This window comes from Neopsephotus bourkii, unplaced genomic scaffold, assembly GCF_033783945.1.
Source record: "Neopsephotus bourkii isolate Nb327-2 ecotype Australia unplaced genomic scaffold, CSIRO-AGI_Nbou_v1 NB_1446, whole genome shotgun sequence".
In the NCBI taxonomy this organism is placed as follows: Eukaryota; Metazoa; Chordata; class Aves; order Psittaciformes; family Psittacidae; genus Neopsephotus; species Neopsephotus bourkii.
Window position 1 is genome coordinate 2,422 of NW_026901923.1, and position 12,086 is coordinate 14,507.

At 45.6% G+C, this 12,086-nt stretch overlaps 1 protein-coding gene across 1 annotated transcript; it reads right to left on the minus strand.

Annotated features, from left to right (window-relative positions):
* Positions 1-3,420: 3,420 nt before the first annotated feature.
* On the minus strand, positions 3,421-4,390 carry LOC133220564 (zinc finger CCHC domain-containing protein 2-like). The gene has a single exon (XM_061368767.1). The coding sequence runs from the start codon at positions 4,280-4,282 to the stop codon at positions 3,644-3,646; it is 639 nt and encodes a 212-aa protein (XP_061224751.1). The 5' UTR covers positions 4,283-4,390; the 3' UTR covers positions 3,421-3,643.
* Between the last annotated feature and the right edge of the window lie 7,696 nt (positions 4,391-12,086).

Genomic DNA, 12,086 nt, shown 5'->3' on the forward strand with positions numbered 1-12,086 from the left:
GGCTGATAAAGTTGGGGCTGTTCAGCCTGGAGAAGAGAAGGCAGCATGGAGACATCATAGCAGCCTTCTAGTATCTGAAGGGAACCTATAAGGATGCTGGAGAGCAACTCCTCAGCAGGGACTGCAGAGATAAGAGAAGTGGCAATAGGTTCAATTTTAAACAGGGGAAGCTTACAATAGACATAAAGAAGTTCTTCAGTGTGAGGGTGGTCATGTATTAGAATGGGTTTCCCAAGGATGCTGTGAGTGCTCTATCCCTGGCAGTGGTCAAGGCCAGGTTGGACAGAACCTTGGGTGACATAGTTTAGTGCTGTGGTGTCCCTGCCCTTAGCAGAGGGGTTTAAACTAGATGATCTTAAGGTCCTTTCCAACCCTAACCATTCTATGATTTTATGACAAAGGGAAGAAATTACCATCTTTATAGAAACTAAAGCCATAGTCTGCTGTAGAGAAGGCAGAATTCTCCCTCCTCATGGCAAGGTAACAATGTTCATTTGGAAATATCAAGTAGAAACCACAAATCTAATAATTACTGACCAACATAAAACCAGCCACAGCCACCTTTTGCTGTTAAGATTCATATATTACAAGAATAAGCTTGAAGAGCACAAATTAAAGCAGCTGTTTTGAGCCTCCTTGTACTCAGCAATTGCAGCAGACTGTAAAAGAGAACAAAAAGCAGTTTTTTGGAGTAGTTGAAGACATTTGAAGTTGGTTAGGGATATGAAGTAACTTGAGGGGTCATGAAATGTTTACAGTAATTTTGTATCAACTGTTCAGTCACTTCACAATTTATTTTTGAGATATTTCACTATTAGATGTGAAAGAGATAAGAGACAGAAGGAAGATTGCAAGCTCCAATCCTCTGGAAAAAAATGTAGGTACTATCAAGTTGGGTCATATTTTAACAGGACTAAGGAAACGCAGCACATTTATATTTGTTTCTGCAAAGACAACCGAACACTTCACCTTTTTTTTATTGCAACTCCCTGAATAAAAAAGTTCAGTACAAGTCACTAGAAACTATAACAGACATCTAGTTATACAGAAAAAAATGATGGTCACACAAGTGTTAGTCCCTATTCCCACACTTGGCACAAGGGAAACGCTGATGGATAACCAGCCCTGCTCCCAAGGAGCTCCCTACTTGCATGCTGTTATACATCCATGCCATTCCAGAGTCCCAAAGTTTCTCAGGACCTCAAATGGTGATCATTTCTGCAATTTAATTTTTAAGGATGAGGTCAAAGAGGCTTTCACTTGAGAATATAGGAGCAGCATTCACACAATTTAACACACAGCACTAACTTCAAGTACTGGCTTCACATAGCTCAAGCTGTAGTAAAGCAACAGGAGTGATGAGAAAGTGCTGGCACTGGGGAATAAATTCTTTTCCAGTTCCAAAGAGGACAAAGAACATAGAACTCTTGGCAGGCAGCAGCCCACTGCCACTCACTTTCTCTTGACATCTGCATTGTATATAAGGAGGAAATTCTTTCCTGTTAGGGTGGTGAGGCACTGGAATAGGTTGCCCAGGGAGGTTGTGAATGCTCCATCCCTGACAGCGTTCAAGGCCAGGTTGGACAAGGCCTTGGGTAATATGGTTTAGAGCAAGGTGTCCCTGCCCATGGCAGGGGGGTTGGAACTTGATGATCTTAAGGTCCTTTCCAACCCTAACTATTCTATGATTCTATGATTGTTGGGGGTTTTTTCCTCCTGGGTCATGTTACAATACAAGTATTGTCACAACATAATTTGGTAACATCACGAGATCAAGTCCACAGTGTTGGAATTTATTTGTGCATATTTAAACTGGGCTGAATGAAGAAAGACATTGTTTTCTCCACTTGCTTCACCCAACTCCTGTTTTAAGCCAAATACTTACTCTAAAAGTAGCAAAATTACCCAGCTATCAAAAAAATGGAACAATCTTAAAAAAGGAAACCTGTATCTGTTCAAACAAAATGCATAATCAACAGACTGAAAGCAAAGCCACCTTTTTTTGTTCCCTCTAAAATATTCTGTATTTGGCAACCAGTATTCAACAAGTACTTTTTAAAGAAACAACCCTTCAATGACTTCAGAAAAAAAACCCTAACAAAAAAAAAAAAAAAACAACAAAAATCAAACACAACAAACAAACAAAAAACACCCCCTACAAAAAAAACCAACAACCAACTGTTCTGTGTGCCTTACTGCTGGCACAAGAGATGGTAGGATGGACTGATATAGTGACAGCTTTTCAGCTACATACTGTGGGCTATTGTGAAGCTTTGAAACCATACTCTAAAAAAAAAAATAAAAATAAATAATCCTGCCCACAAAATTTTATCTTTTTTTACTCACCTTATTTTGGGAAAACTCTTATCTGATTTACAGTCTTCCCTTTCAAGCCTAGGGTCCATGCACCCTTTGAGTAAGGGAAGGTGCAAGTAGTTAGTTAAGCATCTGAAAGGAAGCTTTTTCTGATTTTAATTATACCCTTCTATACTCAGCATGAAATCTTTCCTTCCATATTTTATTCACATAAAGGTTTGAACTGAAGAAAAAGGCAATCCCATACCTTGTTCTTTCCCCTTAAAAGAAAATGCCAGGAAAAAGCACTGTTTTTATGTCTTTAACATAGGAAGGGAAAATTAAGAGAAATATAAAGTTTAATAATACTCATTTAAATTCTACAATTAAAGCAGTGGTACTCAAACAAAATTATAAAATTATGTATTCAGGGGAAGATTGAGAATAGATTTCTATCTCAGGCTGAAATTCAATACTCAACAAAACCTGCACTAAGCCCTCTGAAAAGGCTTTATTTAGGATCCTACTCCAACACAGGAATTTTCATAGCCTTCAGGTATACACCACCTTTCCCAATAGAAGGTTAACACAGTTATTTACTGACTGACATCATGTATCCTCAAAAGCTAGAGACTGTTTAACTGATCACATACCCCCACCTCACTGGTACTTAGCTTTAACTTTCAAGCAGGTTAAATTCAGTCAAAAATACAGTTTAACTCCCTTAAGTTGCAGAAGGCCAAGAGCACTTGAGCACTCAGTAACATATGTAATTATTAGCAGCACATCTTAAAATAATCCTGCCTAGCTTAATTGCTGGCAGCTGAATGAACAAACAGCAATTTAATGACAGTGAACCACTAAGACCCCGAGAGATTCAGGGTGATGGGCAACCACGATATTTCTTCAAGTTTAGCATCAGAAACTCAGTGTTTGCCATCACAGTTGTCTAAACAAAACTCAAGACTTGCCAAGATGCCTTTGCCACTGGAAAACTACTCCCAAAGCTGATTCTCCTTTCCAACTTCTTCCAATAAAACTATTAAAACAGATGCTTGGTCCTAAATCTAGATACTACATATTTGTTTACTAAATCACTGGTCTTCCACATAACTGGCAGGACTTTCCCCTTAGCAGATGTACTGCCAGAAGCAGTTAAGGTTTACACTGTTGCCCGTTGATCAGTTTGTGAACCCCTTCCCATTTAAACATCACAAGCCCATAAAAACGCCATGTATCCCTTCTTTTTGCCCTCAATTGACCATCCCCATCATTAACCAAGCAAGTGGTCACCACGAGTCTCTTAGGCTGCCATTTACCACTAGAATGCCTGTACTAAAAGAATGGTTTAAAAACATAGCTGAAGACACAACCTACTGCCCTGCAGCAGGGCCATCGTGGTGTGCAAAAGCAGCATACTCACCTTATGGCAGCCAGGATAGGTTGGCATAGCATCGAGGGTAGAGGTGCTGGGATTCTTGTTGGTGCTGGCCATGATATTCTGGATCTGGGTGAGCTCTTGCCTCAGGACCTGTTTCTGGTGGAAGCTGAAAGCAGGATGGTTGGATGCCATTGTAAAGAGCAACAGGAACTCGTCCCCTGTGCGGCCCTCGTTGAGTTGTAGCCCATAGTTGTTGATGACCGAATCGATGTGGGTGAGGGTACGGAAGAGGACCCCGGCCGCCTCTCGGTGGGCAGACCCGAGCAGAGCGAGAGACACCAGCAGTTTGCTGCGTACCACCTCGTCCGTCAGGTTGGTGAGGCTCCCCAGGTCGGCAGGGTTGTTGGCCTTGATTTCAGAGTCACGTAGGGAGTGGTAGTCCTTGCGGGCCAGGTCCTCCAGGCAGGCGCCTAGGAAGCGCAGCTCCAGCGGGATGCAAAGGTCCAGGAGACCGCAGAGGAACTCCACACGCTGCGGGGAAGGCAGCTCAGAGAACCAGCGGTACACACCGTCCCGCTGCAGCCGCGGGCACCGCTTCTCCACCATGGTGCTCCGCCTTTCCCCGGCCCGGAGAGCGCACACTCTGCTGGAGGCCGCGACGGAGAAGGCAGGCTACAGCGCCCCGAGGAGGATCCGTAAGGCTGGCGTCTCAATACCCCCGAAGTGTCCCCCTCCGCGCTTCCGCCCCCCTGACAAGCCTGGCCTCTAGGGAGCCAGGGGGGCCGGCAGCGACGAACGCGAGGACAGTCCCAGACGGCAGACAGTCCAAGTCCCCCGAGGGCGGCCACCGGTGGCGCAGGCCCGAGCGCCGCAGGGTGCCTGGCCGGCAAGGCCTGGCGGCCTCAAGCAAGTCTCCGTGATCCCACGCTCTCCCTCCCTCACAGGGACGCTCCTTCTCTCAACCGGGCATCAGCTGCCTCCATTCGCCACACTGGGCCCCACCAAAACCGCCACGTCGCCGCCACAACCGCGGGAAACAATTCCTCGTGGGAAGGCAGCAAGCAGGCGGAGGGGACCGGGGATGTACGCTTACCGCCAGCTAATGGCGGAAGGATCCCGCAGTGAAAAAGCACAACCGGAAGCGAAGCAAAAGAAAAAGCGGCGGAGCGCCTTCACTCCCGGCCTGACCCTGCGGAGGACCACACCCACAACCCCAGAGATTAGCTGAACCGTCTACGCACACCTGGTGCTTGGCCACCAGCACACTGACCCTACGCCCTTCCTCGCGTACAGAAACAGAGTCTCGGAAATTTGTCAATCACCGCCTTATAGCTCCCCCCTTAATCCCGCCCCTGGCGCTGATTGGTGCAGGGATGCGGTATGGCCGAGCTGATGCTGGGTGCGTGTGCCAAAATCGTGATAAAGCTTTTGGTGCCAGCATTTGCCTGAACAGCCTCATAAAACCAATCCGTGCTATGCAGTCAAAGCCAGTTGGGCAGTTAGCTTCAAATTATCTTTAAAAATGTGGAAATAAGAGACACTAAAGGCTTCTTAAAATGGTGATACACCCCCCCCCCCCCTTCCCACTCTAAAGTGGGATTCTGGTTAACATTTTGAAACAGCTTTATCATCTTCAGATTTGCCTATGGGTTGCATGGATGGTATTGTGATAAACACATAAATGTATTGGCTTTCCCAAATCATAGGTGTTGTTATGTGGATATAACTGTGAGTTCGCAAAGCTTGCTAAAGACACAAGATTAGACAACAAGTTGAAAGTGGCCAGAACTATTGAGCAAAATGGAGTCACATAGCAAAAGAATTTGTAAAGGTAAAAGAGAAGGAGGAGGAGCTTGATATGAGGAAAGCTAGTGCCTGGAAAATATAGGGTTAAAGTACTTTTAGCTTAACTTAGGTTGAAGATAAAGAACAATGTTTGTGTTGTAAGTCTGAGGTGAGATAACAGAATTTAGTGGCCCCACTAAACATGAGTGAATTACATCACACCATCTTACTTATCAGTTTGTTTAGAGACAGTGAAACTAATGTGGCCTATTGTGTACAGGGGGGTTGTACAAGGGGGTTAGACAGAATGTACGGGAGGGGGTTGTACAAGGGGTACTGCTTAAGTCATAGCTGGCTTGACAAGCTCAGCAGATGTCTTATCAGGCAGTACCAGGACAGAACCTCCTAATGAGGAGAATAGGGGGGGCTTGTACAAGGGGTACTGCTTAAGTCATAGCTGGCTTGACAAGCTCAGCAGATGTCTTATCAGGCAGTACTAAGATAAAACTTCCTAAGGAAGGGAATAGCTCATTAAACCAGTTGGACATAGACCAGACCCATCCAGCTCCTAAAGAGCATGTGTGAGGACCAGAGGTAAAAAGTTCAAGCCTGAGGAAGACTCGTTTACTTCATCTTGAAGACCCCTACCCACAAGAGGAAGACTACTTACTTCATCTGAAGACCCCTGCCCAAGACCACCAGGAGGCACTGCGCATGCGTGGAGAGCCTTTTAGCTCATTATAATATGAAGCGGGGATAGAATATGAATATGTATAGGCATATTGTGCAACCTAATACATATGTATGACTTTACAGGATAAATGTAAAAGAAAAACGGCACTGAGGGACGCATGCTTTTTGGAGGACCAATCCCCCGTGCGTCTTCAGCTGAATAAAGCATACCTACTTTACAACTTTAACGAAGTTGTGGAGTCTATTCCGCTATCAGACAGTGCCTCCCAAACATCTGCTAGCTTTGGATACTCCTTGTCTGCCCCTCCTGTTTTGCTTGCAATAAATTTTGCTTGAAGGTCACACTGTTCTAAATCTTTGACAGCTATCAGAAAAATTACAGATATGGCTGGTTTCAGCTAGTTTTGTGATTACTAGGACATCCAACTGTGCCAAAGGCGAAAAGTACACAGTGAGGAAGACTGCTTACTTCATCTTGAAGACACGTCCGCATGAGGAAGACCGCTTACTTCATCCTCAAGACCCCTGCCCACAATCACCACAAGCAGTGCACAGATGCCAAGAGGAGGAGACTTATGATAACAAGTTCCTGGAGCTAGTTATAATATTCCCCATCTATATGTGGGAATTATGAATATGCATACCTCACAAGCATGAATATGAATAATTATGAATATGCATATACCTCACAAGCATGTCAAGGTCCCTCTAAATGGCATTCCTTCCCTCCAACGTGTCAACCGAACCACACAGCTTGGTGTCATCAGCAAACTTGCTGAGGGCGCACTCAATCCCACTGTCCATGCCAGCGACAAAGATGTTGAACAAGACCGGTCCCAACACCGATCCCTGAGGGACACCACTCGTTACTGGTCTCCAGCTGGACATTGAGCCATTGATCGCAACTCTGCGTGCAGCCATTCAGCCAGTTCTTTATCCACCAAGTGGTCCACCTATCAAATTGATGTCTCTCCAATTTAGAGACAAGGATGTCGTGTGGGGCAGTGTCGAGTGCTTTGCACAAGTCCAGGTAGATGATGTCAACTGCTCTACCCCTTTCCATCAGTTCTGTAGCCCCATCATAGAAGGCCATCAAATTGGTCAGGCAGGATTTTCTCTGAGTGAAGCCATGCTGGCTGTCACCATATGTAAATAATTTCATGGAAAAGCTGTGAATATGTATGAGTATGCTAAATATGTATCTGCTATTGTCAAGTAATGAGTGTGTTCACCTTTGCAAAACGATTTGCATGCACTGCCACAGCTGCAGTAAAGAATGCTGCTTTCTAAAACTCCAAATTGAGTCTTAGAGAGTTTCTTCGAGATTTGTGGTAACAACCTGGTCTTTATCAAGGTGGAAGTTTAAACTTCTATGCTTTGGAATTAGGTCTAAGCCTGAGCCCAAATGAAAGTTTGCATGAGAATTTTGCTGCTAAAGAGTGAGTACAGCTGTGGTTCCCAGCCAGAGGAGAAATTGTTTGTCTTCAGAATCATAGAGTCATAGAATCATAGAATAGTTAGGGTTTGGAAGGACCTTAACATCATCACGTTCCAACCCCCCTGTGATGGGCAGGGACACCTCGCTCTAAACCATATCACCCAAGGCCTCGTCCAATCTGGCCTTGAACACTGCCAGGGATGGAGCATTCACAACCTCCCTGGGCAACCTATTCCAGTGCCTCACCACCCTAACAAGAAAGAAATTCCTCCTTTGATGCAGCCCAGAATACGGTTGGCTTTCAGGGCTGCAAGCGCACACTGAAGCTGGCTCATGTTCATTTTCTCATCGACCAGCACCCCCAAGTCCTTCTCTGCAGGGCTGCTCTGAATCTCTTCTCTGCCCAGCCTGTAGCTATGCCTGGGATTGCTCTGACCCAGGTGTAGGACCTTGCATTTGGCATGGTTAAACTTCATGACAAACTGCCAGACAGTAATTCAAACCATAATCTGAAGTGTAGTGTATGAACCGGGAGTCTTTTCTCTCATTAGAAGTGGCCTTGGGTGATGCCTGAGGAAACCAGATAGAGCATGACATATAATTGTGTTACAGGCCACCAAGAATTCCTGGCTAGCCAGTGGGCAAAGCAAGGAACTGCGTTCAGCAAGATAAATCAACTTTGTAGGAGCTCGTGTTACCACTTGCTCAAGGCAGCCGGTTGTGAGTGAAGGTTGTTCTGGGGTGTCTGTAGAGCCATGATCCCATAAGAGCACAGCCCTCAGGACACCAGAACTGGTTACTTGTTTCATCCCCAGATCATCCTGTTTGCAGCATCTCCTCTTATCCTGTAAATTCTCCTTGTGCATGCTTGAGACAAACAGCTGGGGAAGATTCTTTTTCAGAGTAACCAGTAAACAATAACTAAGAGCACAGTTATTTTCCTCTTCTGATTTTCAGAACATGCAGATGCTGTCACCAAATGTCTCCATCAGGCGAAGGGAGAGAGCAAATTTCTTCAATACTGGATGCATCTCCTTTGGTTCTCACCTTCTGTCTTAAGGGTTTGAAATCTTGTACTCCGTTTCCTCAGTCATGTTTAACCAAGGAGCCCAGCTGAAGTACTTCTTTCCCTTTAAACACCATGTCAGAGCAAATGTAGCCAAATCCACCAAGATAATTTTTTCTTTGTGTGAGTTTGATTCAATGCAACATGGAATGCTGCTCAGGAAGGGGATCTCAAATGGAAGGTCTCTAACCCTTTGCTCTAGAGAGGTTCCACCAGCTCCAGCAAGGGCCACAGCAGCAGTTCCGGCTATCACATTTTAGAAGTTCTCCAGTTCCTTTAGGAGGCTGTTCAACACTGGTCATGAAATGGGTAGTTTTTGCATGTTTGGTATTTTTAGACCTCCTAAATGTGGCTTAACTATTAGCACTTCTGCCAGAAATTCGGCCTGGAAATTCTAAGTCTTTTACCAAAATGACTTGCAAAGCCCTAGATGAACTCACTGCTGGCTTGGTCTCACTGGGGATGAGTTAGCTGATGGGCATCCTTCCCCCAGGTGGGTTCCACCCCAAGCCAGCTTTCCTCTCTTTCGGGATTGAATGCTATCCCAGGACTACATGCTGAGAGAAAGCATACTTCTGTCTGTTGATGTATGTAAAACCTGATGGACCAGCTCTGTGTGTGTGAGTGGCACCTGTGTGGACTTTCACCCTTGAGCTGCTGGCTCCTGTTGTGCTACTCAGAGCTACCTCCTTGTATTTCCTCTGCCCTATCCCACGTCTTGCAAAGTTTCTGCTGCTGATCATCCCCTACCTCTCTCCTCATGACCTTCCTGGCTGCCCTCTGCCAAAACCTTGCTCCCTATTGCCAAATAAAACCACGCATTCTCACCTGTCCGTTGTCCACCTCTCCCATTCTTCTTCCCCACTCAGCCTCAGTGAAGACTTTTGATCCTGCAGCTCCACCCTGCACTCCCCCATCTCCTTTTCTGCTGGGATGCAGTGACAGGAGCAATAGCCTTGTGTGCCATCTGCACTGTTACATGGAAGGGAAAGATAAATATTGCTATGGCATGTTCACTCAACTACTTCTGTGTACACAGGTTGTTTTCTGTAAGGTTTCTCACAGATGCTGGATTTGGAGCTCTTGGTTTTGAAAAAGCCCCCCACCAAATCCCAGCTTTGAAGCACAGAAAAATATTGCATGGCTTTGGGAAAAGGGAAAGAAAAAAAGAAGCCAGATGTTGGGCCTGCAGCATTGCTTGCAGTTTGCCTTCCAAGTAATAAATGAAACACATTTGGTTTGGACAGGGTGGTGGAAGGTGTCCTTGATGTGACAGAAGCAAAAGCAGGATGGATTACAATGCTCAAGGAGACAGCATGAAGAAGAAAAGGAACATGCACAAGTATTTACTGTAGCATTTCTTTGCAACATTTAAAAGTCATGCTACAGTTGGTTACAGAAATGCCAGCTTGGGCAAGAGGGATAATGTCCTCTGCCCCACCTGTTAGCCCCACACTTTAAACACTTCTGTGCAAGCTTCAGCTATTTACATGTTGTGCACTGGATTGCACAATGGGAATAATTTCCTGAAGAAACCCACAAGTAACTTCTGAATGATGGCCAAAATGAGAAAATTGGATTGGTTCACAGGCAATTCATGAACAGAAAGAGATTAAATTAGCTGAATGAACTGCTCATTATGCATTATTCAGACAGCTGTACTAATTGGTGCTTTAAGGACTGTTCCTGTTCCCACTGCAGCCAACTCCAAAACTCCTTTTGATTTTAGTGGGAGCAGGACCATAGGCAAGCCAACACCTTCAGGAGAAACAAAACCTGATTCTGCTGTTGCTTATGGGAGACTGCAATGTCATTTTGCTTCCTACTTTATTCTGGGTTGCAAAGCCCTGCCCATGGCAGGGGGGTTGGAACTAGGTGAACTTAAGGTTCTTTCCAACCCTAACTATTCTATGATTCTATGATTTCAGAGAGGCACAACTGCAGACCATCATTTACATCATCCTTCCAGCTGGTGATGAGGTGTTATGATTTAAGCCCAGACAGTAACTCAGAACCACGCAGCCACAGGCTCACTCCCCCCCTTCCTCCCCCCACTACCAGATGGATGGGGAGGAGAATCAAAAGAACGTAACTCCCACAGGTTGAGATAAGAACAGTCCAGTAACTAAGGTATAAGACAAAACCACTAATGCTGCCACCGATAATAATGATGATAAGGGAAAAAATAAGGGAGGAGAATACAACTGCTCACCACCCACTGACCGATACCCAGCCCAACCCAAGCAGTGATTTAGCCCTTCCAGGTAACTGCCCCCAGTTTATATACTGGGCATGATGTGCTGTGGTATGGAATACCTCTTTGGCTAGTTGTTGAGGCTTAAGCCCTGTCAGCAAGCCAGCCACATAGTCTCTCTCTCACCCATCCCCCTTCTTGCCCTCCCCCTGCTCCCAGAGGGATGGGGAGGAGAATCAAAAGAATGCAGCTCCCAGGGGTTGAGATAAGAACAGTTTAGTAACTAAGGTATAACACAAATCACTACTGCTATTACCAATAATAATAATGATAAAGGAAATAACAAGGGAAGAGAATACAACACCTTACCACCCGCCGACAGATAACTCACCTCCCCCCCCCCCCCACTCCTGACCGAGCACTGACGGATACCTCATCCAACCCTGCAGTCCCCTAGCCCTTCCGGGTAACTCTCAGTTACATCCTGGGCATGATGTGCTGTGGTATGAAATACTTCTTTGGTCAGTTTGGGTCAGGTGTCCTGTCTCTGCTTCCTCCCAGCTTCCCCTCCTCCCTGGCAGAGCATGAAGCTCAGAAAGTCCTTGGTCAGTCTAAACGTTTGAGCAGTAACTAAAAACATCGGTGCTATCAGCAGTGTTCCCAGGCCGAAAGTCTGCACTGTTCCAGCTACTAAGAAGGAGAAAAAATGCCTGCTACTGCTAAACCCAGGACAGTATCCACCCCTTATTCCATACCATTCACGTCATGCTCAGATCCCACATTTTCAATATACCATCACTCTTACATATATACATCCACATACACACACAAGCAGAGAGAAAGAGTTCATTTCTTAGTGCATGGACCAATCCCTATAATGCTGCTGAGTCCATTCGGTCCACGATGTCAGGATCCATCTCTTCTAATAGTCTTTCGGGGCAGGAGGGGCTGTGTGCAGTGTTGGATCGTTGCCTACCCCATGCAATAATGTCATCAATGTATTGCAGGTGTTCTGGAGCTTGCCCCTGTTCCAGCACAGTCTGAATCAGTCCATGGCAGATGTTAGGGCTGTGTTTCCACTCCTGGGGCAGTTGGTTTCAAGTGAACTGGACACCCCTCCAAGTAAAAGTCTATCCATAAATCCATGGGTCCAGATGGGATGCACCCGCGGGTGCTGAGGGAACTGGCAGAGGTCATTGCTAGACCGCTCTCCATCATCTTTACCAAGTCTTGG

What these genes read in the sequence shown, in the direction of transcription:
- LOC133220564 (XM_061368767.1), bottom strand. Translation starts at nt 4,282, where the DNA reads ATGGTGGAGAAGCGGTGCCCGCGGCTGCAGCGGGACGGTGTGTACCGC.